Genomic DNA, 27,486 nt, shown 5'->3' with positions numbered 1-27,486 from the left:
TTTTCATCCTAAGGAGACTCGACGAACCGAAAAAAACGCATCAAATAAGTAGGCGGGTCATTATTGCGATTTTGACTGAAAAGAGAAATCTTCGGAATTAATCTGATCTTTTTTCTAGTGCGTTACGCTGTGCTGGAAAACACTTAACATCTTGGTGACCCCTGGTTGTGGCTCTACTTAACCAGGGAATTCTGTCGGCGGATGGATACTGCGGATTTTCCTAGGTGGGAAGTTGTGTCCCCTCCCTTCCTTCACACTTGCGCTGTTTTTTTTCTCCTGACGTGCCGCTCCACACGCCGCCCGTGCGTGCGATCCCTCCGCGACTGGGTTTGTGCGTGCGTGAGCGCGTAGCTCTCCCTGTGTGTGTGTGTGTTTGCGCTGTGACAGGATTTCGGCTCTGAAGAGGTGAGTTTAGCAGGCACTGTTTTTCTTTCTTCTTGAATTATTTAACCGCGTAAGCCTGTTGTTTTTGAGCCCGACTGGGTCTCACGGGTTTTTGCCGGGCGGCGGAGGGTCTTGGGGTTAGCAGAGAGTGCGGGGGAGAAGGAAAACACGGCGCGGGGAAAGGCGTGTTTTCTGTGCCGAGCCCGTGTGACAGGGGTTTAGGGCTGTGGGCCTGGGCAGGACGAGGATGAAACACGGGCTGAGGAGGGGCAGAAACACGCCGCTGTCAGACCGTCACCTGCCCGGCGCTGCTGTGCGATTCCGCGGTGACATCCCGATGCCGTCAGTCGCTTCTTTTTTCCTGCATTTCCCCCTTTTTTTTGTGGTGCGTTTTCGCCGATGATCGCCTCCACGGTGCGTTTTCTAAATGGGCAAAGCGTTGTGCCCTACGCTCCTGCTGAGGTGCTCGTGTGGTAATTCAGCGATGGACGGAGCGCTGTGAACGAAACGTGTGCCCCTGCGCCGGTGTCGTAAGATTGCGGTCCTCGCACTTACGATGATGGGCAGGTAGGTGTCAGTTGTCGCTCCGGATTGCTGCCCGGGGGGCTGGCGTTGATTAAATCCCAGAGACGCGTTGTCGTTATCCGCCACGGCAGTGCGTTTCCACTCCTAAACCCGTCGCTAGACGTGGATCGACACGGGGATCAGCTGGGAAACGCGCAGCCTAGCGAGTCGCTGATGTCGGGCGGTGGGGTTCAGTCTTCAGCCTCGACTATTACACATCGGCGTTGCAGAGGAACCGAACCGTTATGTGAAGCTGTCCTACACCTCATGTTCCCTGCACCGCACATTCACTGGCTAGAGGACGGGAGGATTGGTCGCTGTGGCTGTACCTGAGGCGTCGTGTGTGTGTAGAGAGGTGTGTGTCATTAGCTGATGGAGTGTCGTGTTCTCTAGTGCGGGTACAGTGACAGCGGTAGTTCGTCACCTGGTGCCCTGTTACAGAGTGCCCTGTTCATGCAGATGCACTAGTAGACACTTCAGTGGCCCGGAGGTTAATGACTGTCTACAGCTCATCAACCGCTGGCCCCGTGCAGTGATTATCTGGGTGGAGCTTGCAGGTCCTACACAAGAGTCGGCTTATGCCCTGTCTCTGGCCAGGGGGCAGTTGCACCAAGTCCGGTTTCCCAGGCTCTGCCCGTCTGCTCGCTTCTCTGGCTTCCAGAGAATTTCTCCGGCCTTTCTTGAGGCGAGTAACGTCACAGGAGGCCAGCTCTCTTCGGAGGGGAACTCTCTCCCGCCACTCCTGAACACCAGCAGAGTCGGAGAGAGGCAGGTGTGCAGCTCTAAGCCCCCGCACACTCGCTTCAACCAGCTCCTCCTTTCATCTGTCCATATACATGTGTGTGCCCAGCATCTTACAGTGCATGAGGGAGATCTTACCAGGATGTGGATCGATGTTGCACAGAGCAGACCGGTCGACCTCGGGCAGCTGTGTGATCAGAAAGTACTGCTACAAGCTGCAGCTGCTGACCTTTCTAGTCAGCAGCTGCAAAGTGAGGTGAGGTTCTCGTCCAGCCCAGCTGTTTCCCGAGGAATTCCAAGGAAATCAGGAGATGAACCTGAAGGACAGCAGCCTTTTCAGAAGGTGATTTCAGACCTTCACCATTTTTCAGATGAGACGTTAAACCGAGGTCCGGACTCTCAGTGGTCATTAAAGATCCCTGGGCGTTTCTCCATAAGAGTAGGGAGGTATCCCAGTGTCCGGGCCAAATTCCCCCCCTCGGCCTTAACCGTGGTCTCCGGATTGTCCCCATGTATGATTGGCTGGCACTCGCCCTGCGATGGACTGGCGTCCCATCCAGGGTGTACCCTGCCTTGCGCTCGTTGTGTGCCAGGTAGGCTCCGGCTTCTGCGACACCGACGGGTGTAAAGCGGTTTGGTAAATGACATGACATTCCAGACCTTCAGTCTGAGTGCAGTGCTGGACAGTGAGAAGTTTGGCCTTCGGGCGCTCACTTGCCGGGATGGAACCCTGGGTTGAGTTGTTTGGTTTGTGTAACTGGGCCCGTGAATGGCTTTCGAAGACGGTGTGGCGCTCTCAGGCTGTGGATGGCTGCCCGGGCTCTGCAGCCGGCTGGCTCTGGCCGAGAGGCATCCAGAGCGCCGCCACACAAAAGATCCATCTTTCCGTGCATCAGCCGCTGAGAGCTCGGAAGGGGTTCTGTTTTCCCCTGCCGGGGAGGAGCGGGACTCTGGGAGCATTCGCCCGCCGGAGCTGCGGTTAGCACCTGGGCACCAGCTGTCTAGTAAGACTCGCGGGAGACAGCACTTGTGAGTGGGTGTTTGTGCGCGTTCCACCTTCATTTAAATTAAACACATTGCAGTCCTGAATTGTTTCAGGCTGTCTGAGCTGCAGGCACTTGTATGTATGGTGCTGACAGGAGTGGAAAAGCTAATTGTATTCAGTGTTGCTTTAACTCATTGCTGATCTGCACATTGTTACCTGATGATAGAGAACCATATTGTTAAGTGTGCGTGATCTGGGCTTCTACATACAAACCCGCTGGTGTTATAGTCCGGAGTGGCTCTGCACTGCCACAGAAGAAAAGGTTAACTTAATCTGTTGTGCGAGACACACAGCGTCTGGTCCTTTTCCGGCCTCTTTCCAGTGATTCGAAAGCTGAATTGCACATCTCGTATGTGAATGTGCATCGCCGACCTTTGGTCCTTCCTCAGAACTCACCTTTCCGCTGTGCACCTGTGAAACCTGCAATTTGTGGTTTGACATCAATTGCAGAAGCCTTTCCTGTGGTGCCACATTTGTACTGAGAATTCCTGAACCGTTTTTGCTTCATCGTATCCTGTTCGTCTGTTGCATTATTCAAATCTGTGTATCTTGTACTAGGATTTTGGCTCAAGTAGGCTGTGATGTGTCCCAGCAGCTGCGCTGCATCACTCGACTTCTTGTGCTGTGAAATGATGATTGTTCCTTACAGAACGGACGAAGTGCCTGATAATTGATCCTGATAATACGTGTGTACCAATGTTATGGTAACTAGACATTTAGCTGACGCTTTCATTAAGCATCATTATAGAGTTGCTGACCCAGGGGCCTCATCATGGGTGGAGCAGTGGCTCTGTGGCTCAGGATCTGCGCCTGTGGCTGGAAGGTTGCCAGTTTGTATCTCGCGGCCGGCAGAGGAATCCTACTCCGTTGGGCCCCTGAGCAAGGCCCTGAACCCCAGCTGCTCCAGGGGCGCCGTATAAATGGCTGACCCTGCACTCTGACCCCAAGCTTCTCTCCCTGTCTGTGTGTCTCATGGAGAGCAAGCTGGGGTATGCGAAAAGACAATACAAGAAATTGTATATGGCCAATAAAGTGATCTTATCTTATCTTTAACAGCTCAAGCAAAGGAGAGGGCGGGGGGGGGGTTCAGTGACTTGCTCAGAGGGGCCCCTGACAGAGGTGGGCCGAACCATCCTGGTAACAAGCCCCTGCACTTTAATCCACTGGACCACCCAGCCTCCTGGATATCCTGTGGTGGAGCCAGTGGTTATCAAAGTAAGCAGAAAGCAGGTGTTGGCTGGCGTTGGCAGTTCCCTTGTAAGCAAGCTCCTTTTTGTGCATTGGCAGACGCCTAATTAGCTGCACTGCCTGCTATCTGTGGCAGGAGCTTTCAAAGGAGCTCTAATTACGGCTGCTCTCCTGTGAATGTGCCCTGGGCAGGCAGGGGCGAGCCGTCTGCTCTGGGCGTGTGTGTGTGTGCGCGTGTTATTTTGGCAAGCGTCTGCGTGCGCCAGAGCTTAATTGTGCAGTTGCGCCGGGGGACTGCTGTTTGTTCGTGATGCTGTGAAGCCGGGCAGCTGTGCTTTTGCGCAGTCCTGTCAGGAGACAAGCTGTGCAGCCCAGGAGCTTTGCTGTCTGTTGCTGTCTTCAAACCTGCATGCAGACAGACAAGCTAGGGCGGAGCAGACCTTTCACCCAGTCGGGGGTCAGCATTGTCCGTTCCAGCTGAGCTCTCGAATGGAGCACTCGTTTCAAACCCTTGGGTGAGCTCCTAATTCGCTGAAGCTTTTGGAGTTTTGTTCTCTGCTCTTGGGTGAAACAGTGATTCTAAGGTACTGGGAAGACGTCTGCAGTTCCCCCGTGTCAGGTCCCTGAAAGTGGAGAGCTACAGCCTGGCCAAGCGTGTTTCTTAGATGTGTGATTTAAGGGCAGTTTCACTCTTAGCAGCTCAGCCAGGAGGTTGCTTATGGAGAAGTGCAGTAGGTTTCCGTAACATGAACGTGCTGCTTGCCCTTATGAAGTTACCCACAGTAAGTTGAACTGATTTCTAACTTTGGCCACAAAACGTGCTCAGATGATGTTGCAGGTCTACTGTTCCAAAACAACAGCAGGATTGAGTTTCTTCCAGGACCAGTGGGGGCCTGATCCCTGCTGTAGTCCCAAGCCTACAAGGGCACTTCTGTCTACAGCACGGGAGTTCAGACTCCTGGAGGCTGCACTGGCTTGGGAGCTTTTTTTCTGACCGGTTCAAAGAGTTAGCAACCACACAGTGAAATCATTTAATAGCTTGTCTTCAGCTGAGGAAGTACAACTTTCATCTTCTTTTCAAAAAGGCGTCTGGCTGTGGGCGTATCAAAAGACCCGGACAAGGTTGCAGTGTCTGAATAGGAAAAAAAAACTGCGTATTGCAAGGCTGAGAAGAGAAATGCTTCTTTCTGGTTAAACTGAACACCAACCAGAAAAATCCAATTTTGCTAGGAAAGCCCTCTTTTGTTTTCAGATGGCATTGTGGAAGACCAAATTGGCTTCATTACTCTGGTCTCCTCCCCACTGAGAGCTGGTGTGTGGGGAGAGTACTGGTGCACAATGGCTGCCGTCGCATCATCCAGGTGGGGCTGCACACTGGTGGTGGTGGAGGGGAGTCCCCATTACCTGTAAAGCGCTTTGAGTGGAGTGTCCAGAAAAGCGCTATATAAGTGTCAGCAATTATTATTAATTATTATTAAATGATGTTGCTGGATGTCTATTTTTGTGGTCTCTGGGCAGCAAGGCTAACCATGGTCTTCCAGCTCGTTTTCATTTGGGTTTGCTGCCATTGCTGCCTGGCCTGTGCCTCCCTGGCCAGTGAAATCAGGACCCTCTGGCCAGGACTGCCTGGTATTAGCTGCTGTCTTCCTTGGCCATTTGCTAACCAGGCCGTGACTGTCTTGGTGTGTGTGTGTTTAGTTCAGAGTTTAAAGTTTGCTGTTATGCTCTGAAATTGTATGCCAGCATGTTTGTTACGGTAAAACCTAAAATCAGCTTGCAGTGTCCGGTTTTGGTTTCGTCTTTCACTTCTTCTTTTTTATGGCTTCATCTAAGACGTTTCTGTGTGCGTCCTTGAGCAAACCATCCACCTGTGTTGGCGGGTGTTGGGTCTCTGTATGCGGTGGAAGTAATTTCGAGATGATGAAGAGTTTTGGACTTGGGATTTCCCAGTCCGGTCTTGTGGGACACCATTGTCGGCAAGATGAGGTTCTTGCTGAGCCCTCGGCTAGCAAGCTGGAGCCGTTGGCGACTAAACTGGATCTCCTAGATGTTTTGCAGCTGGAAATGGGTGGAACGGTTTGGCAGAACCGGTTTGTAAACACAGACTCAATCTTTCTTCTTTTCACCCCCTCTCCCTCCCTCCTTCCACAGGACCAAAAACACAGATTCACACTGAAGCGCTTTCGGTAGCCCCGATCAGGACGGACTTTTCTGGCATTTGACCATTTTGCAGGTGGGTTTGTTTTGGCGGAAGACCGGTATTGTTCCCATTACTCTTTCCATTTCTCTCTTCTCCCTGGGCCTGTCATACAGCAGCTGAGCTAAGGTGTGGTTTTAGAATTATTTCCTGAGCAGGGTTGTCTTCTAGTTATACTTCAGCATAGTATCATTCATTTGCATAGGAATCTGGAACTATTTAGAGGAGTATAAAGTGTATTTAGAGAAAATATTTCTCTGGAGGGTTGATGGGGATCAACTGGTCACCATCTGGTGATAATTAATACAATTACGCAGTAATGAGTCTAATTACGATGAGTAAAGGAAGTGTGTGAATCGCCCAGCAGGTGGGGCAAGGTCTTTTGTTTCATTTTTCCTCACCTTGCATATCCCTGCCACCACTTCACAAGGTTACCTTCCTCGTGTTTAGCCAGCAGCCGTATCGCCCTGCAGCTCACAGCCGGCAGCCCCACTGGAGCTCAGCAGGTGTGAGCCTGGCCAGTACCTGGAGGGGAGACCTCCTGGGAAAAACTAAGGCTGCTGCTGGAACAGGTGTTACTGGGGCAAGTAGGGGGCGCTCACCCTGTAGTCTGTGTGGGTCCTAATGCCCCAGTATAGTGATAGGGAAACTATACTGTATATAAGGAACCATCCTTCGAATGGGATGTAAAACCGAGGTCCTGACTCTCCGTGGTCATTTAAAAAAACCCCGGGTGTTTCTCGAAAAGAGAAGGGATGTTAACCCCATTGTCCTGGCCACATTTCTACCAGGTCTTTACCAATCATGGCCACCTAATAATCCCCATCTCTGAACTGGCTTCATCATTCTCTTCCCCACGGAGAGCTGGTGTGTGGGGAGTGTACTGGCGCATTCTGGCTGCCATCACGTCATCCAGGTGGGGCTGCACACTGCTGGTGGTGGAGGGGAGTCCCCATTACCTGTAAAGCGCTCTGAGTGGAGTGTCCAGAAAAGAGCTGTATAAGTGTGAGGAATTATTATTACTTGGATGGTGTTCTTTCAGCTCCATTTGGAGAGCAGATGAAAATTCATTGGTCGAGTTTATTCCAGAGAGATTCAGGACCTCGGACAGAGACTGGTGACGCGATACTCAGCCTATTCCCAGCAGCAGCCCTAATGGCCTCTGTGCTTTAATAATAATGATAATAATTGCTTGCACTTATATAGCACTTTTCTGGACACTCCACTCAAAGCGCTTTTACAGGTAATGGGAACTCCCCTCCACCACCACCAATGTGCTGCCCCACCTGGATGATGCAACGGCAGCCATAGTGCGCCAGAACGCTCGCCACACACCAGCTCTCAGTGGGGAGGAGAGCAGAGTAATGAAGCGAATTCATAGAGGGGGATTATTAGGAGGCCATGATTGGTAAGGGCCAATGGGAAATTTGGTCAGGACGCCTAACCCCGATTTGCATGCCTGATGTTTTTTACAGTGGAATTCCGGAAACTCGCAAATCTGGGTTTGAAACCATGAGCTCCGTGGCTGTGCTGACACCGGAGAGCTTCGCCGAGCACCGCAGTGGGCTGAGGGACGAGGAGATCGCAGGTACGGAGGGAGCAGGGAAGCGCTCAGGGTTCGGGAGTGTCCGCCTCCTGCTGGGTGACTTCGTTTTTTGTCCTTCCCAAAATGTTTATGCATTTTCACATTATAAATATATTATGCATTATACCATATAAATGATAGATTTTCTGAAATATTTCTGAAATATCCCTGGAAGTAGCATGGCTGTGCTCTTCAGAGGCTGGATCCAAAATGTGAAATTCACAACACCCACTTAAGGAACATAGACGGGCCATGCCATCATTCCTTCAACTAGGACTCCCAGCAGATCTTTTTTTTTAATTCCTAAGAAATGTTTTGCTGTATAAATCATAAAAAGAATGTGTAAAATGTGGAAGGGAGTGATTGAATGTCAAAGGAGTGGTGCTCGAGCAGGGCTGTAGATCAGTGAGAACAGTGTAAGAGCAGTAAGTAACTGTGCGAGGAGGACATTAGTCGTGCGTGTTTGGTTTCTGGTAAGTGATTGATCGGAGGATCTCATCCAGCTGTTTCTTCAAAGACGGTTCAGCAGCATGGGGGAGCAGCTTGTTCCACTCCACTTGTTTTTATTACACCACAGCCCTTTGTGTAAAAGAGTGCCTGCCCGTGTTCAGGTTGTGTTTCACAGGCCTTGTCAGTGCCTTGGAGGGGTTTGAATGGGGTCATTTATCTTCTCTGTTCAAGATGAAAAAGATGCAGCTTCAGTTTTTGTTGGGCCCCTGAATGTATCTGGTTGCTGTTCCTCAGATTAATTCCAGATCATTTCCAGATCCAGGATTTGGTTGTGTACTTTACTGTACATGGTATTCTAAGTAATATCTTATTACAGTATTTTGGCGTTTATGACAATCCTTAATTTAAATTCTTCATTTTTAAATCCCTACTTCAAATGTTATAGATGCATCACGTTGTCTCAATAATTGATTCAACCTAGTATTTTGTGAAGTCTAGCTTCTTGAAGCTCAGTGATTCCCACCTATTTGAGTGTTCACCCTTTAGCTGCTCTCTGGTTTTGTCTATTAAGCAGTTCTCAGTCTTCACCGTCAGTCTTCACGCAGTGTTTCATTCCATTTAATCCTTGACTATGCAGCTTCAGTTGGAGGGTAAACTAACTTAGGATCAGTTGCAGCAGTGTTCATGTTGGACTACTAGGGCAAAGATTTCCCCTCTCATTCTGAAGCAGTCATTGGCTCTCTGCAGCAGCAGACACAGGCCTGTCAGTGAAGTCTTGCCTTCTGTTCAAGCAGGGGGCGCCCCAGAGGATGAGGCTTACATCCCCACCTACCTGGAGGCCTTCCCCCCCCTGCCTGAGAAAGGGGCGCCGGGGGAGAAGTCCAACGAGCCCTCGGGGGCCTGGAGCAAGATCCGGCCCATCAAGTCCTCCGTCATCACCCAGGTACGGGCCGGAGGGAGTGTGTTCACCTCAGGCGTGCCATGTCGTCACTTGACATGCGGCCTAAGTTAGAAGTCTACAGTAGTTCATATGGAAACTTGAAAAGATATCCTGCCTTTTCTTCAGAAATGACTTTCACAATCTGCCTTTACCCAATCCAGTTTAAATTGACTGTGGTTATCCAAACAAAGCAGGGCTCCCCAATCCTATTCCTGGTGACCTCCCCCCTCCCTGCTTCTGTTGCATCATTGAATCCATGACTGGAAACCTTTTGCAAATCTTTCGGCCTGTTAAAATGTACATCTGAATTTTGCTTGACTAAAAATCTAAGGAGTTTAAGTGTAAAAACAATTTCAAAAGAATCAAATGATTTTCTCGATTAACTGAGGGGAAGCAGACACTGGGGTCCCCGAGACTGGGAAGCCCTGAAATCGAGGTTCATAGAAACTGAAACACAGTAGGGTTTGGGATGAAGATGAGTCCTTTGTGTGTGCTGTAATGCCCTTGAAGTTTCCTATGTGGTCCTGAGGTGCACAGTAACCCACCTGCTTTCACCCCGATTCGGCCAGGTGTTTCATGTCCCTCTGGAGGAGCGCAGGTACAAGGACAACAGCCAGTTTGGGGAAGGCGAGGAGGCCAAGGTGTGCCTGGACATCATGCAGAAGACGGGGGCTCACATCGAGCTGTCCCTGGCCAAGGACCAGGGCCTGTCCATCATGGTGACCGGCAAGCTGGACTCCGTCATGAAAGCCCGCAAGGAGATCGTCGCTCGGCTTCAGACCCAGGTGACTTGACGTCTGTGGAGGGGAGGAAGATTACTGAATCGTTACGCAGAAGGCTGGTCCTGGACATTTTCTGTTGTTTTTTTCTATTTTTCTCTGATTTTAGCAAAATTAGTACTGCTGTGCAGTTGACATATTTCTGGAAATACCAGTGCCTTATGTAGAATTAAGTTATGGACCAGTAGTTTTCCGTGCTGCCAAATTGGTTTAGACATTTGTTTAGGGGCACTACTTCTTGAACTTAGTCAAGTTACTACAGTTTTTTCTCTTTTTTCTCATGACAGAACTTGCTGGCGAAACAAAACATTGTATGCATGTCACAGAAAGTATGAGAGACCTTGCAACAAGAGCAGACCAATCATAAGAGCTGGTTATCCAACCTCTACACCAGCTTGAAGTTGAAAGACCCATTTGTCTCCACTGTGCTGTAGAAAACTATGACCATGTGCCACTCTCTCCCTGCCTCAGGCTTCAGCCACTGTCACTATCCCCAAGGAGCACCATCGCTTTGTCATTGGCAAGAACGGAGAGAAGCTGCAGGAGCTGGAGCTGAAGACAGCCACCAAAATCAACATCCCGCGGCCTGATGACCCCAGCAACCAGATCAAGATCACTGGCACCAAGGAGGGCATCGAGAAGGCCCGGCACGAGATCCTACTCATCTCTGCAGAACAGGTAAAACGTCCTCACCGATGCACCATGCCCTCTAAACTGCACCTGGAAAAGGGCCTCTTCTGTGACCGAATATTGTCATCCCAGTGGACTGATCATACTCAGTGCACTTGCAAAAGCTCTATGGATAGTTTTAGGAAATCCCCATTCCTGTTTACCAGGATGAGTCCTGCTAGCTGCAGCCCCATTCCTTTGCCAGTTCAGACTCCCTGAATTGTTTGCCCAATCGTCAGAAACTTTCATAGTCCTTGAAAGGTCATCAGCAAGCGAGACTGAGTTCAGTGGTTGATTGTTGGTGCAGGGTGGGCAAAGTGGGGGGTTGTGACTCACATGGATGAAAAGGGGTGAGTGCAAACAGAACAGATTTGTGCTGTATTTGTGAATGCATGTTCGGAGCGGAGCAGTGTCTCTGTGGCTAAGGATCTGAGCCTGTGGCTGGAAGGTTGCTGGTTCAAATCCTGCAGCCGGCAGAGGAATCCTGCTCCGTTGGGCTCCTGAGCAAGGCCCTTAACCCCAGCTGCTCCAGGTGCGCCATACAATGGCAGACCCTGCGCTCTAACCCCAGGCTCTCTCCTATGTGAATAATGCATAATTTTCTATGTGAAAAGATAATTCCTAATGCAAGAAATTTTAAAAGGTTAATAAAGTGATGTTGTTGTTGTTGTTGTTGTTGTTGTTGTTGTTGTTATTATTATTATTATTATTATTATTATTATTATTATTATTAAGCTGAGGTCTCTTGGGCTGACCCGACCTGTCCATGTAGAACTTTCTGAGACTGGACCAGATTATGGATCACACTCTTACTTTTTCCATACCGTTTCCATTCTCCAGCTTCTCTTCTTCCGGATTGCTTTAAGACTTCAGTCTCCTCTTCTCATCAGCTCACGTCCCCTACATTCTTGCCTTCGTGTTGTGTTAACGTCTTTTCCTTTCCCCACCACGCTGTTCCAGGACAAGCGGGCAGTGGAGCGCCTCAGCCTGGAGAAGGCCTTCCACCCCTTCATCGCAGGCGCCTACAACAAAACGGTGCAGGAGATCAGCATGGAGACGGGTGCCCGCATCAACATCCCCCCGCCCAGCGTCAACAAGGACGAGATCATCATCACCGGGGAGAAGGAGCCCGTCGCGCAGGCTATCGCTCGCATTCGCGCCATCTACGAGGACAAGGTACACACGGGCTTCTGGCCGCTACCTCTTATATCTAAAGGGGGACCGCAGTCCCCATTTCATAGACCGGTTTTTGCAATCTCGGTAACAAAATAAATTCAGCAACGGTATAGAAAAGGTTGACATATTCTGATTAAGTACAAAATCATGAACTTTGTGAAAGTATTGTACGTTGCGAGAATTGCGACGTGATGCGGCCCTTCCTGCTCGCTAGTTCCTGTGATGACTAATGCTAATGCGATGTACAAGCGAATAAGTACAGGTTGTGCAGCACTCATTTCACCGTAGCAGTGTTCCAACGTGATCTACATGCAGTTAACAAGTAAGTAGTATTTGTTGGCAAAACCGTCTCGAAGTCGAGAGTCATAATTCTACTGGATTAAAAGAGATGTGTTCACAAGCCTGCTTCTTCACAATATCATAGCGCTGCTACACTTCACCAGGAATTTTGTTACCTCGCTCTGAATCACAAAACATGGCGCTTGGCATACCTGGAAAAATAATCTATTTTTTGATGTAAATTGGAGCTTTTACAAGTAACTGTGTACCTTTTACTTTTATTGTGGTGTGAACACAAAATGCCATATTCTCATAAATGCCAATTCTTTCCAGCCCCAAAATATAAAAATAGCGTTGTAGTTCCCCTTTAAACATTTACAGATCTGTCGCTTATAAGCTCTTTAATTTTTGGTACGGGTTGCATGCTAGCATCTGAAATTTATAGTAAGATGTAACCCTAATAAGACGGAATAACTTTAGAAAATAGAAATTTCTTATTACACATCTGCCCACTTTGCAATCCATAAGTAAGTCTTGGTTTTCCGACAGTGACTGGTGGGAATAAGATGTGGATGTACTTGCAGCGTGCCTGCCTGCAGAAGTGTTCATTGTTTGACAAGTTAAGAGCGTAACCATGTCTGAGCAGGGGTAGCATCCACCGGGAAGTGGGTACGTCTCTCACTGATGTTACTGCTCGTAGAAAATGAGAGAGCCCTGTCCAACACAGTCCCATGCTTCCCCCTAGCAATTCTCCAGCACTCAGGGACTCCCAGACCAGGGTTCACAGCAGTGATGTCTGGATCAAGGATTTCAGCCTGTTCCTTGGGAGTCCCTTGGGAGTCCCACATAAGTTGCCTGTTATGTGGGGGGGTGAATAAATTGTGCTGAGGTTTGCAAGTTAATTCAAACCTCGATTTTCCCTGCCCGCGAGCAGAAGCGCAAGACGACGACGATCTCGGTGGAGGTGAAGAAGTCCCAGCACAAGTACATCATCGGGCCGAAGGGGAACACGCTGCAGGAGATCCTGGAAACCACGGGGGTGTCCGTGGAGATGCCGCCGCTGGACTCCGGCTCCGAGACCATCATCCTGCGAGGCGAGCCCGACAAGCTGGGCCCGGCACTCACGCAGGTGTACGCCAAGGTGAGGGGGGCAGCAGGAGGAAGAGGGGGGTGCGCAGCTTCCCATCTGGGTGTCGGATGTCGCATCTGGGACTGGATAACTCCGTAGGTTCCAGCTTTTTGAATGTCTCTGCCACTTCTCTTCTTGAAGGATCCTAAAGCATTTTACATATAATAAAGGATTCAGTTCGGTCTCCACTGATGTGCAGCCTCCACCCACGTTACATAGAGCTACCATGTAGTGGTCTGCCCTGCTGCACAGCAGATCAGGTAAAGAACTGAGAAATTACTTATTTAGTGGGGAATAGTGACATTGTTAACATTAAATCCTGACAACACTCTGTGGGACCGTCCTTGCAGGGCAAAACAAGCTTTTTTTAATAAAGTAGCTACAATCATCTTTGACATCTAAACATCTTCTCTAAACTCCTTCAAATCCAGACTCCAAACCTTCTTTAGAAAAGCCTTTACTGAACTGGTTCCATTCTTCACCCCTCTGCTTTTCTTAGTACCACTGTCCACGGTCTCCTCTGTGTATTGTAATTGTGTTTTATCTTGTGTATTCTTTTTTTTTATTGTTGTGGTCATTCTGTAAAGCGCTTTGAGAAGCCACCTTTAAAGGCGCTATATAAAATAACGTTTTTTATTATTATTATCATCATCATCTAGAACTTCCAAAAGTTATTTTTTTTTCCAGTAAATCTAAATATAATCAGATTAAGAGGAGGACCCCACAAATATAGAAGTACAAATGTGAGTGTGTGTGTGTGACCCTGTGCAGGCAAAGAGTGTGATGGTGGCTGAAGTAACTGCTCCAGCTTGGCTTCATCGCTTCATCATCGGTAAGAAAGGACAGAACATCGGACGCATCACCCAGCAGCTGCCCAAGGTGAGAGGAAGCCTTCGTACCCCAGATCCCACTCTAGATCCATCCAGCACAAGACTGGCAACAGCTCTTCAGCTCTTTCATCAGCGTATAACGTTGGCGAAACTGATCCAGTTAGCTTGACAAGCGGGCAGGGTGGCATTGAGGTCTGCAGGTCCTGTGGGAGAGTGAGAGGCGGGGAGAGAGAAATGATCAGCACAGGGGTCTGCTGCCCACTTTACCTCTAAAATCGTTTTGTCAGGGCTAAAATGTACAGTGCCGATATGACTTAAAACATATCTAGTGTCTTAATAGTTAAATGGTAATGAAGAATAAAAGGTTTAGTTTTTTCACACTTGTACTGGTGCTGTCATGTCAAGAAAAGAAACCTAAATTGGTCGGATAACAAAATGTGAGTATGAAACAGTGCTTCCTGCGTTGTTCTCATTACTAAGAGAGGCTGTGGTCTGTGTGTGTATGTGGTGACAGGTCCACATTGAGTTCACAGACGGAGATGAAAAAATCACACTGGAGGGCCCTACGGAGGAGGTGGAACAAGCACAAACTCAGATCCAGGACATCATTAAAGATCTGGTCAGTGTAACAGCTCTGACTTCTCTTGGGATGTTTGTTTTCTTGGGGTCGGGGGGGGCACAGAGGTTTGGAGAAAGGCAAAGGAGTTCTTGCAGAAAATGTGTGGACAGTAGGCAGCTCACATCTTGAACGTGGGTGCACCTTCTATAGCGGGACTTCCAGCCCTGGTCCTGCAGGGTGGTTGGCGTGTCTGCAAGTTTGCTGCGTCTCTTTAAAGCAGCAGTACCTGAGGATCTAGCAGAAGCTCCAGTTACACCAGTAACTAGCTGATTAAGCTTAAGAGCTGAAATGGTATAAAAACATGAAGTCCCACTGGCCCTGCAGGACCAAGGTTGGTCAGCTGTGTTCCAGAGGGTTCAAAGCATGTAAAAATGTGAACAGTGAAAATAGTTAAGATGTCATGTAGCAGTATTTGGTGGTGTATAGCTCCATATTTCTTGGAACACCATCGTTGGCTGTTACATGCCAATAAACTAGAATGGCTGTGTATTTGCAAGGGGATTTTTTTTTCTGATCTTTTAAATGCTGTGGTAGAAGTTGACTTAACCTTACTCTCTCTCTCTCTCTCTCTCTCTCCCCCCAGCTGGTTAGGATGGACTATACAGAGGTCACCATTGACCAGCGCTTCCACAGGCACCTTATCGGCAAGAACGGGGCCAACAGTGAGTGTGGACCAAAGGATGCATGACCCCTACCTGCCTGCCTCAGTTTTTTCACGTCTTTGTCCAACTCCCCGTGTCTGCTTCTCTCACTCCCCGTCTTCCACTTCCACCCTTCTGTCTCTCCCTTTCTGACTCCTTCTCGCTGCCAGTGGGTGGGCGTGCGTCTCCGTGACCGTCAGTACAGTACGTCCATCAGCATGTCCGTCTGTCCGCGTCTCCCCTCCTGTTCTGTCCTAGCCAGTGGCGAGGAATGCAGAGGTAAATAACCAGTGGGTTCCTGTCCCTCCCCTCCCTCCTCGTCACAGTTAACCGCATCAAGGAGCAGTACAAGGTGTCGGTGCGGATCCCCCAGGACAGCGAGCGCAGCGGGCTAGTGCGCATCGAGGGCGACCCCCAGGGGGTGCAGCTGGCACGCCGCGAGCTCATGGAGATGGCGGCCCGGATGGTGAGGGCGGGGCGTGACCGGCCGTGGGATTTAATAAGAGGGATCAAGGGGGGGGGAAAAAGTTTGCTTTCCGTCAGCCTCTTGATCTGTGCCCTGATTTATCAGTCTGCTTTTTTTAGCTGATTTATCTTTGTCTGTGTTTACTATGTACACGCCTGCTTATCAAAGTCGATCTTCTCCACTCTGTCTTCCTGTTGTTTTTATCGACCGCAGTGATGTCGGAAGTCATGCTGAAATGTTTTTCTTGTGCCACGATAGGGTAATAAATGCTTTCTTAAGGACCTTTAGATTTTGATCTCTTTTTGTCTGTGTGAGAGCAAAATGCAAAACCTCCAGGGAGCCGTGAAGGCTGGGAGAGCGGGCATTCAGCTAGCCGTGGCCTTTTATTGTTACTGTCTTGGAGATGCCGGCTTCAGAAGTGACTGCTCCCAGCACGAGGCTTTGTACTGTACATAACTAGAGAATTAGACTGCTTTTCACTCGTGCTGTCCACTCAGATGCCTGGGATGTCTTTCCCAGGAGAACGAGCGCACCAAGGACCTGATCATCGAGCAGCGATTTCACCGCACCATCATCGGGCAGAAGGGGGAGAAGATAAAGGAAGTCCGGGACAAGTTCCCCGAGGTGACCGGCATGCTTGAGTTGAACATTCACAAGATTCTGTGCAAGGGTGACTCTGGGGCACACCTGTACATGTCAGACGCTCTGGTGTTGTGTTTATGCCCCAGATACCCAGTGTGCACCAGGAGAACTCTAGTGATGTTGTCGTCCTCTAGTGTATGCGGAGGTTGTCCAGGGGCTCAGGATCCTAACAACCTCCTTGTATCTGCGTTACATTTGTTCCACACAGGAAATAGGCCACCTGTCGTAGATTGCCATTCAGATGCTACGTCTTTCTCACCCCTCACCCACTCTCCGCCTCTTCTCATGGCGTCCCCCCAGGTCATCATCAACTTCCCCGATCCGTCGCAGAAGAGCGACATTGTGCAGCTGCGTGGGCCCAAGAACGAGGTGGAGAAGTGCTCCAAGTACCTGCAGAAGGTCATCATGGAGCTGGTACGGCTTGTAAACCACAAATAAAGAATGAGAGCACACAAGGAGTTGATGAAACTAGGTTAGCTGGTGTAGTTAGAAGTGAATCTGACGCCCAGCATTGGATTAAGGTGTCCGCGTTTTTTCATCCCTAGATCGAGAACAGTTTTTCCATCTCGGTGCCTATCTTCAAGCAGTTCCATAAGAACATCATCGGGAAAGGTGGAGCCAATATCAAGAAGGTGAGAAAGTGGGCGGAGAGCAGGGCAGCCGTCCCCAGCCTTGCTGGGTGACAATGGGGTTACACCCCATTTGGCACTGAGCAAAGCAGGTCGTGGGCCTGAGACCCCATGTGATCTCTGTCATTTACAAGCCTCACAAATTCACTGCCCGTTTCTGTCTAGTAAGAAAACGCAAATTTTCTTTTTTATATTATATTTATATAAAAATATTAGTTTTATTTATTACTTCTAAATGTTACATTTTGTGGCACAAAATTAAATGTTTTTGTTTTAACTTTAGAATTTTTAATTTAAAAAAAGGGGCTGGTTAGATTAATTCTGCATTACGATAATATGAATTAGGGCCCTTTATCTAATTGAAGCGCATAATTACAACAAAGTTAAGGCCCTCTTAACTATAAAACATGTAGCAGCCCTGCAAAAACGGCAGATCCACAGCCTGGATGCAGGGTGCGTTAGTGACCGTGCCGTCGGCTCGTACAGATCCGCGAGGAAACGAACACGAAGATCGACCTGCCCACGGAGAACAGCAACTCGGAGGTCATCGTCATCACGGGCAGGAAGGCGAGCTGTGAGGCGGCACGCGACCGCATCCTGGCCATCCAGAGAGAGCTGGTGAGGAGGGAGCCCAGGAAAGGCCTAAAATTACTTGCAAGCTACAGAAAGGCCACATATTGACCATTGCAGCTTTAGTCATCTCACAGTGTTCATTTGCATGATCTTGCTAAGAGCTTGCTATTTTTAGAACTTTTTGGACCCTTAATGGTATATTGTAGCATATAGGAACAACTTGAGATTGAATTTATGCAGAAAAGTAGAAAAGACACAGCACTCTTTCTGATGGTATACTGAGACAAGAGGCATGGGATTGTTATATCTCTGATGCTTCCCGTTTTCAGATTCTGTAGGGTGCAGGAACGAATTAGCTCTCGGCAGGTGGAAAGCTTCAGATTTCTTGCAAACGAGCCTGCTGTGTGCCACTGTGTTATTTTTGCCTCCCCATCTAAAGCGCTGCGTTCTCATTTAGGCAAACATCAAGGAGGCGGAGGTGTCGATCCCGTCCAAGTTGCACAACTCCCTGATCGGGGCCAAGGGGCGGCTGGTGCGCTCCGTCATGGAGGACTGCGGGGGCGTGCACATCCACTTCCCCTCCGAGGGCTCGGGCAGCGACAAGGTCACCATCCGCGGGCCCTCGGACGAGGTCGAGAAGGCCAAGAGGCAGCTGCTGCAGCTGGCTGAAGAAAAGGTAGCGGAAGTGAAAGGGGTTCACAGCCGAGAGACGGGCTGCAGGCCTGCCAGCCTTGTCCCATTGGTAGATGAATGGATTTTTCCACGTTATAAGAAAAAAATATGAATGGCCTGTTTCAAAGCTTTGGGTATAATTGAGAATTTTTCAGATTTTTTTAAAATCAATTCTGCTTGAGAACCCAATAATGCAAAGTTGCAGACATTAACTCTGATCAGCGTATGGATTTGTTTACATGGTTATTTTGCAAATTTGTAGTGCTGAGCAGCCCTTTAATGAGGCAGGTTACTGGGGGTGGTTAAATAAATAAGATGTAGGAACTCCCGGAGGAAGTGCCCGGAAAGGAAGAGCACTGTCCGGCTCTCCTCCAGCCAGCTATCACCCACCATTCCCCCCCGTCCTGCCCCCTCCCCTCCACAGCAAATCAACAACTTCACAGTGGAGCTGCAGGCCAAGCCCGAGTACCACAAGTTCCTGATTGGCCGGGGCGGTGGGAACATCCGAAAGGTGAGGGACCGCACCGGCGCCCGCATCATCTTCCCCTCCGCTGACGACCACGAGCAGGAGCTGATCACCATCGTGGGCCGGGAGGAGGCTGTGCGGCAGGCCCAGCGGGAGCTGGAGACGCTGATCAAGAACCTGGTAACGAACGCAGCAGTTTCTTCACCTACCCTCGAGCCGGGAGACGGGCCCCACTTGATACCAGATACAGCACAGGAGTGAGAAGGGCGCGGGGGGTGATCCTGACATAGGGAGGAGGGTGTGGGCAGGTTGGCAGCGTTTCAATTAAAATCTGCAGTTTCACCCTGTTCTGTGATAATGGAATTGCAAAGTTCAGCACCCTAATGTTAAGCCTGCTATGCTTGTTTCCTGTTTAAGCAAATTTTGAATGTGTGATATGATGATGGAATTGTGATGCATTCGCACAGAAGGCTGTTATTTATGCTCCTAACATAAAGGGTGGAGAGACATTTTTAAGCGGGGTGATGAGTGATGGAAGAAGACAATTCCCTTCTGTTTGTTGGGGTCCCCTGCCTTCCTCCGCAGTCGAAATACAAGCGTAGCTCCCGGGGATTTTTGTGTTGAGCTCCTGCGCTCTTCCCCCAGGACAACGTGGTCGAGGACACGATGGTGGCCGACCCGCGTTACCACCGGCACTTCGTGGCGCGGCGCGGGCAGGTGCTGCGGGAGATCGCCGAAGAGTACGGCGGCGTGACGGTCAGCTTCCCCCGCACCGGCGTGCAGAGCGACAAGGTCACGCTCAAGGGGGCCAAGGACTGCGTGGAGGCGGCCAAGAAGCGCATTCAGGAGATCATCGAGGACCTGGTACTGCCCCGCCCCCTCGCCTTCGCTCTTCCCCAGACCTGTGGCGTTCGGCCCACGTCCCATGATGCTGCATGACGCTAACATGTTCGCTGTTTATTCTTTTCCTCGATCGTGTTTGGATTGTTTTTTTTTAAGTCCTCTGAAAATCACTGCCAAGGTGCTGGATGTATTGTCAGTGCAAGGGAGAATAAAACAAGAATAAAACTGTCAGGTTGCATATAAAGTAAAAGAACCGTTAGAGACGCATTGCTTAAACCTTTCTAACAACGTGTGGCTGTGTACCGTATATGACAATTTTGTCCCCAATGCCTCATCCTCATACAGAAGTCAGGGCTTTTAAAAGTACTTCTGGATACAACTTAAACCATCTTTATCACGCTGGGCTGTTAACTGTGGAGTGCTGTACTACCACAGACTTGCAGGGACCTTTGTCATATTAAATTATTCTGATCTGTACCGTGCCTTTTCTCTCTTGTCTGGTGCCCCTCGATGTGCAGGAGGCTCAGGTCACTGTGGAGTGTGTGATCCCCCAGAAGTATCACCGTGCTGTGATGGGGCCAAAGGGATCCCGCGTGCAGCAGATTACCCGTGATCACGACGTGCAGATCAAGTTTCCCGAGCGCGAGGAGAGCCTGGGTCAGTACAACACCATGAGAGTCGCCATCGCCCATCGCCCATCGCCCATCACCATGTCTGCCATAACTTTCTTTGCCTGGATTGGTTTTCAGTGCTGTTCTCAAAATCCAGCCCTGACCTACCGCAGAGTTCTGTCTCTGTTCGTAATGAGAAAAATCTTAACGAACTTCCAGCAGCTGCTTCTTTGTAATTTTTAATTTTATTATTTCACGTTAACTTTATACCACATGGCCAGAAGCTCATGTCAGTGTAAAACCTCCCATCTTTAGATTCAGGCTCACTGTTCTGTATTTTGAATTTTCAAATCCACACATGCACAATGTCTAGAGTTACGATTAAAAATCCCCCTTATCTTTTCTGCTCCATCAGTGCAGTTTGAGCAGTAGCCAGGGGTTTAAATCCTCAAATTGATTTAAATGGATGCTGCAGTACAGTCTTCCTCGTGTTTGAAAGGTGTATGAATCTTGCGTAAAACCTGAATTGTGGGCAGAGATATGAGATGGTAAAACATGCCTTAACTTTCCTGTGCCGAGATGGAATTATTACAGATGCAACGGAGAAGTCCAGCTGGCAGGCTTTAGTGAACTACTGTTCCTTGTTTTCTGCCCAGGTGTGGAGCAACACCCTCAGGAAAATGGCGATGTCAGTGCGGAGTTGGACCTTCTGCCGAAGAAGTCCGATATCATTGTGATCTCCGGACGCAAGGAGAAGTGTGAGGCGGCGAGCGTGGCTCTGCTGGTGCGTGCCGGGCGGGGGGGGGAGAGGAGTCCCAGAACATTTCATGCAAAGTGCCTCCTCTTCTCAGTCTTAAATGCACCTTTCTTTAGATTCCACCAGTGATCTTGGGATTGTGTTTCCTGGTTAGCACCTTTTTCCTAGGGTATGAATTCCATGCAAGCCTTCTTCCAAAATGGTGTCTGTGATTGTCTGCTACTTTTCACACTGTGATTCCCCCAGTTCTTGATTGGAGGAGAGCGAGCGTCTTGCACTGTTGGCACTGCTAGCTCGTGTGGGCCCCAGCAAGCAACGGGAGTCACAGTTAGGCTCCAAGCTGGACCTACTGTATCCAAGTCAGTATTGCCTAACCCTGATGGAGCTATTGTGTGCCACTGCTTGGAGGAATCCTAATCACAGTTAACAAAAGTTGTAGGTCTGACCACAGCCAATAATGTCTTAACTGTAGCCGAGCATTCCAGCCTGTTCACTGGTTCAGCCGATTGGGAGGCATTTCTTTTGTAAATTTCTTCAGTCTGCATATTTCACTGCTAACACTTAATTAAGGGTGACCAATAAGACTTGCTAGAGAGAGGCTCAGTGGCGCACAAGTTATTTGTTGCTAAAGATTGGGAGCACTTGAAAGTTATTAATCAATTAAGCCAGATATGTGTTTAAATAAAGGAATCTCTGTTCCTTGAGGGAAGAACCACGCTAACTATTCAGCTTTGTGTTCCAAACTGCCTGTAATTGAATGAATCTTAATTGATTGCAATTAAATTGTTCCACATCTGTAAAATCTGGTGATTTGTTGGTGACGTATCAGATTAAGGTAGGGCTCTCCACAGTTGTAGAGATGGAGAAACCTGCTTCAAGGGCACAGAGGTGAAATACAAGGAAGGGAACTGATCTAGAACACGTGGATCTGTGCGTCTCTCTCCTCCAGGCCCTGGTCCCAGTGACAGTGGACGTGGAGGTGCCCTACGATCTCCACCGTTACATCATCGGCCAGAAGGGCAGTGGCATCCGCAAGATGATGGAGGGTTACGAGGTAGCGTCTCAGGCCTTAATGCTTGTTAGCTTCTTCACGGTGCCTTACATCTATATTCTTTCGCCCTTCAGCTGATGCCTTTATTGCTTATCACGGTTAATAGCCTGACACAGCCTTACCTGTTTCTGCAAGGAAAATGTATTTAGTAATATTAATAATGTATAAGTATGAAGGAGCCAAACTGTTCTGTGATTAAAGAGTATTGTGATGGAGTTGTACCTCTGGTGCAGCACGTCTGCCAATCGAAGACAGTGAAGAAGGATTTAAAACCCTCAACGTTGCTGTGAGAAGTACAAGTGATCAGAGTAAATTTAACAAGATTTTGTTCATAGATGATACAATTAATTTATGACATGAGCCTTATTTGTTGTTCTCTTTTCTAACTGTGTAAATAGAAACATGAATATATACAGGTTCCGTGAAACACGCAGTGGAACATACCACTCTTAATGTCAAAAGTGCTTTAATTTTAGCATGTTTGTTGTTGTTCTCTCTCAGCCTCTACAGAAGGCGGGCTGTCCCATGCTCCTCGTGTTTTTAAATAATAAAGCCTGTGGCTTTAAGACTGCCTTGAGGCTTGATGACTGTTACCTCCTCCACTGTGTTTACCCTGGGGACACTGTGGGGTGACAGTGTCGTTTGGAATGCTTGCCTGACCCTGGCTCCGTGGCCATCCAGTGAAATGGATGCAGACAGGGCTGGACAGGAGTAGACTGTGGTCTGAGAATGAGATATGAGAATGACCATCTGTGCTCTGTTGCTGGCAGGTGAACATCTCGGTGCCCCAGCCGGAGCAGCAGTCGGACATCATTAAGATCACGGGCCAGGTGGCCAATGTGGAGCGCGCCAGGCTGGGCCTGCTGGAGCGGGTCAAGGAGCTGCAGGCGGAGCAGGAGGACAGGGTACCGAGTCTTACTGCCACTGTTAAATCTGGTCTCTGGTGGCCGAGGTGTTCGAGCACACCCTCAGGATGGTTGATGGGGACCTTTTCCCATGAACACAAACCGCTGCCGCAGTGTAATGAGGACCCAGGAAGGCCTCTGCTTTTATCTCTACTTGGGTTCCAACACCAGTAGGACTTTTCTGATGGAAAACATTGCACTAGACTTGCCACCGAAGTGATTACCACAACATCTGGTTTGCTCTAACTGACACTAAAATCACATGCAGTAAAAATATTTTATAGAGACAAAAAAGCCATCGCATCTCATTCAATTAAGTACCATAGGGTAAAAAATAAATCTCTTTTTTCACTACAGTTTTTTGCAATCTTGAGCCCACGTTAACAGAGGGCACCGTGTAATGTACAGATCAATAAATGTTGTATTGGACTGTGCGGCATCTTCCCTTGGTTTTAAATGGGGAGTTTAGAAAGACGTATGATGTTTTAGCTGTTACACTACCTATTTTATAGTTCTCGAGCGTGTAGCCTCGCTCTGAAATCCCCCAGAGCGGAGATGTTCTGCAGGCTGGTCTGTGTTCGAGGTGCTGTCTGTCCGCTCCTCTTGCCCCTCACCCTGACCGCACCGATTTGTTCTCCGCAGGCTCTGCGGAGCTTCAAGCTGACCATCTCTGTGCACCCCAAGTACCACCCCAAAATCATCGGACGCAAGGGGGCCGTCATCTCGCAGATCCGCAAGGACCACGACGTTAATATCCAGTTCCCAGACAAGGGCGACGAGCAGCAGGTATAACCGCACATCGACTCCCCGAGACCCCCAACTGAGACCCGCAGATAGTGGGCTCCTCGCTGCTTGGTGGGGGGCCAGTCTTGTTAGTCTGCTAGCACAGAGACAGCCCGGCCAGAAGAATGTGAAGAACTCTGTGCATTTTCTTTGCAATAAAGAATCCAAATGCAACCTCTTCCCGAAAATAGATAAATTGCCACCAACTTTTGTCCCTGATTGTATTGCAGATGGTGAACCCTAAAGGTTTAAGTTAGGGTTATAAAATTCTCTTAGAATAGTTTTGATGGAAAAATAGCCAAGTGGTTTCTGCACTATATGCCTCTTCAGAATGAATGTGAAATGAGTAGAAATTGTTGACAAAGCTCAGTCTTTTTCCCACCTCTTGATCTTGGTAGTGCAGTAGAGTACAGCTGAGAGAAGTCCAGGGTTTTGCTTCAAATTTAGTATTTGTTCTGATAATTCTGAATAAATTCCGATTTCTTTTCGGTGCAAATCTAGAGGTTGGCAAAGCCATAACAGATAAAAAAAAATATTTTATGTTTTAAATTTATGTGGAGATAGAAATAATGTAGAAACTGCAACAGAGCAGAAGAAAATGATAGTTGTAGACCATGAGGTAATGTCCGTGCAAGTCTTCAGTGAGCTGGCTCTCACGGGATTGTGCAGCAATTTCCCAAGCTTTGCTTAGCCCTCCAGTGAAGGACTTGCCTCTTCAAGAGGCCTGATCTCCATTCCCGTTTGGTATCATGGCGCTCGTGCTTCCCTGAAGGTAGCATCCCTTCAGAGGTCTTTGCTGCCTCCTGACGCGCTCCTGCGGTGCACCTCGCCGCGTGTCCCCGCCCTCAGCGCCCCTCTCTGCCCCTTCCCCCCAGGATCTGATCACCATCACGGGGTACGAACGGAACGCGGAGGCGGCAAAGGAGGCGATCGAGCGGATCGTGGCCAACCTGGAGGAGATGGTGAGCGAGGACATCAAGCTGGACCACCGCGTCCACGCCCGCATCATCGGGGGCCGGGGGAAGGCCATCCGCAAGCTCATGGAAGAGTTCAAGGTAGCAGATGCACACACGCGTTTCTCTTTTTATACTCGTGAGGACATCCTGTTGATTCTCAGCCTCTCATTTGCTGTTCTTTACCCAAATGAAATTTGAAACAAGGTGAAAGTGGTTCTGGTGATTTTAAGCCATCTGGTTTCTAAAAAAAATATTTTGCCTTGTTTAATAATAATTCTTTACACTTACACTTTCTGGACACTCCACTTAAGAGCTTTTCAGGCAATAGGGACTCCCCTCCAATACCGCCAGTGTGCAGCCCCACCTGGATGATGCGATGGCAGCCATTGTGCACCAGTACTCTCCCCACACACCAGCTCTCACCAGTGAGGAGGAGAACAGAGTGATGAAGCCAGTTCAGAGAGGGGGATTATTAGGAGGCCATGATTGGTAAAGGCCACAGGGGAATTTGGCCAGGACACTCTTTTCGAAAGAACACTCTTTTACTAACCACAGAGAGTGAGGACCTTGGTTTTATGTCTCATCCGAAGGACAGCGCCTTTTTACAGTATAGTGTCCCCGTCACTATTCTGGGGCATTAGGACCCACACAGACTGCAGGGTGAGCGCCCCCTACTGGCCCCACTAACACCTCTTTCAGCAGCAACCTTAGTTTTTCCCAGGAGGTCTCACATCCAGGTACTGACCAAGCTCACACCTGCTGAGCTTCAGTGGTTTGTCAGTTGTGAGTTGCAGGGTGATATAGCTGCTGGTTGAAAAAAATCCATTAAAAAATACATTTGTTTCAAAATACATTACTGTTGCCCCCTCTTTCAAACACGGATGTGATGATCAATGGGGAATGCTGACACATCTCCCCTGACGAACACTCTTGTCACACGGTGGTGCTAGGGTGTAGTTGTGTGACGGTGATTTTAAAGTTTTTTTTCTTTCTGCGTTTCATTGGCAGGTTGATATCCGGTTCCCCCAGCCAGGCTCGGAGGATCCGGACCGGGTGACAGTGACGGGGCTCCCCGAAAACGTAGACAACGCCATCGACCACCTGCTCAACCTGGAGGAGGAATATGTGAGTCTCGCTCAATGAGATAGGGGTCTTCCGTGCTATGTGTTTGAAAAAGCCGTGGCCTCTTCACCCATTCCCTGAGAAATTCAGGGTAAAATCCTGCAATTTCAGTCAGTAAATGAATTTAACTTTCAAATTTTGTTTTGCCTAATGAGTAGGCTGACCCTACCTCCACTGTCAGTGGGACAGCATTTTAAAATTGCTTTCAAAAGCTGATGTGTAAATTAAGCATTACACCTTTGCTGATCAGGTCTTCATACTTCCTGACAAAAATAATCCCAAATAGACACCTGATATAAAATAAAGTTGACTTATTATTATTATTAATAATAATAAACAATAATGTGAATATTCCTAAGAAAATCTCCCGTCTATGTATCTCGAGATGATGAACGTGACAGAGACGGAGACCATGGCTGCCTATATGAAGCCCCCCTCCCGCAGCGAGGACGACCACAGGGGTCCAGCCAAGGGTTTTGTGGTACGGGACGCCCCCTGGAATGTCCCAGGAAACAAGGTCAGAGGGCAAGGGGCACTTGGAGCTAATGGGTGGGGTTTGAGGGGCTACACAACCTGCACTTATTATGCCATCCCTTTGCCATTTCACAGACATCGGCACGCAAAGCTGACAGGAGAGGTTTCTGTGGGTGTGCTTGCTCGTTTGCCCTGGTTTCATTTCATTTTCGTTTTCACAGCCTTGAGCTGTGCTGTACTCAAATGCATCATTGGTACACCAAGATTAGGTGGTCCTAATGGCTTAGAGAAGGAGCACAAGAGCTGCAAATTATGCACTCAGTGGTCCCCTAAATGAGCACCGTGCATGGTCAAGCAGTTCAGGAGTTGCAAATATTTCAAAACGTTATTTTGTTAATCCAATATATCTGGCAGCCTATATATAATATATAATATCATTCAAATTCATCATTCTTTGGTATTTAAGTGTTTCATTCTCCTGAAACCAGGTTGCCTGTGGTTTAAGTAGTTTCACTTTCCGAAGGAGATGTGTAAGGGAAACACCTTGTAACGTCAGGATGGTGACTAATGCTAGTAAATTATTTGAAATAACCTGGTTCTTCTCAAAATCAACCTTGAAGAGCGTGAATTTTGGGGGAGCAGGCGGCACCTGTGGGATAATCCAAGGTTAACCCACTGGTACAGGCTGGACCAGTACCACCACCAGGGACAACCCACTTTCGCCCGCATCCGCGATGACCTCTGACCCCCGGTGTCCGCAGGCCCCAGACATGAGCAGCGCAGAGGACTTCCCCACCTTCGGCACCGGAGTCGCCCCCAAACAGATGTCCGCCTGGGGCCCCAAGAAGTTCTGAGAGCGTGGGGAGATGGGGGGGGGGGAAGAGACAGCACCAGAACATGGAACCCACCTGCTTGGGGCGGGGCTCTGCAGGCACAGATGGTTCCCCCTCCTCTCTCTCCATCTCTGTCCATCCTGATGCCAGCTCTCGGCGCGCCTCCATCCCATCAGAGCCACCAGGAAGGGAGAGGGAGTGCCCATCTCTGCTCTGCCACCCTCCGCCTACCTGACCACAGCCCGGAGAGTCGGGGCTCACCCCACCTCTGCAGAACAGGCCTGGGGAGCCTTCAATTCTTTTAGTCCTTCAGCAGTGTCTCTGTCTTGCTAGAGGTAGGCTGACGAGACGAGTTCCCCCAAACCAAGCGAGACAGCAGTCCTGAATAGAGCTATCCAGTGTCATTCCTCCATTGGGTAGCAAATCTGTAGTCTAGCTTTTTTTTAAAAAAAAAAACACCTTATGAGTTGATGGGAAAAGAAAAAAA

The 27,486-nt window shown here is 48.9% G+C and overlaps 1 protein-coding gene across 2 annotated transcripts; it reads left to right on the top strand.

The window, feature by feature from the left end:
* The first annotated feature begins 319 nt into the window (after positions 1–319).
* On the top strand, positions 320–27,486 carry hdlbpb (high density lipoprotein binding protein b). 2 transcript variants are annotated; one of them, XM_088910208.1, is made up of 28 exons: positions 320–405; positions 6,074–6,155; positions 7,595–7,707; positions 8,949–9,097; positions 9,664–9,879; positions 10,345–10,551; positions 11,503–11,718; positions 12,932–13,138; positions 13,898–14,005; positions 14,471–14,575; positions 15,159–15,237; positions 15,543–15,682; positions 16,202–16,306; positions 16,625–16,738; positions 16,870–16,956; positions 17,440–17,571; positions 17,984–18,202; positions 18,623–18,844; positions 19,310–19,528; positions 20,026–20,164; positions 20,775–20,902; positions 21,825–21,929; positions 22,697–22,831; positions 23,474–23,617; positions 24,490–24,669; positions 25,579–25,695; positions 26,078–26,209; positions 26,928–27,486. In XM_088910208.1, exons 3-28 carry the CDS (start codon positions 7,632–7,634, stop codon positions 27,018–27,020), a joined length of 3,774 nt encoding a protein of 1,257 aa, XP_088766334.1. In that variant the 5' UTR covers positions 320–405; positions 6,074–6,155; positions 7,595–7,631; the 3' UTR covers positions 27,021–27,486. The 2 variants fall into 2 exon arrangements, with proteins under 2 accessions (XP_088766334.1, XP_088766333.1); XM_088910207.1 differs by having other exon boundaries at positions 8,946–9,097.

The sequence above is a fragment of the Atractosteus spatula genome, chromosome 3 (genome assembly GCF_055471065.1).
Source record: "Atractosteus spatula isolate fAtrSpa1 chromosome 3, fAtrSpa1.hap1, whole genome shotgun sequence".
NCBI lineage: Eukaryota > Metazoa > Chordata > Actinopteri > Semionotiformes > Lepisosteidae > Atractosteus > Atractosteus spatula.
The sequence above is the reverse complement of the archived record's forward strand: the minus strand, read 5'-3'. Positions and strand labels throughout refer to the sequence as shown.

Excerpts from the sequence above, each read along its gene's own strand:
- hdlbpb (XM_088910207.1), top strand. The coding sequence starts at position 7,632 with ATGAGCTCCGTGGCTGTGCTGACACCGGAGAGCTTCGCCGAGCACCGC. Across the intron at positions 15,683-16,201 it reads TGGAGATGGCGGCCCGGATG|GAGAACGAGCGCACCAAGGA; the intron begins GTGAGGGCGGGG and ends TGTCTTTCCCAG. Across the intron at positions 18,203-18,622 it reads TGCAGCTGGCTGAAGAAAAG|CAAATCAACAACTTCACAGT; the intron begins GTAGCGGAAGTG and ends TCCCCTCCACAG.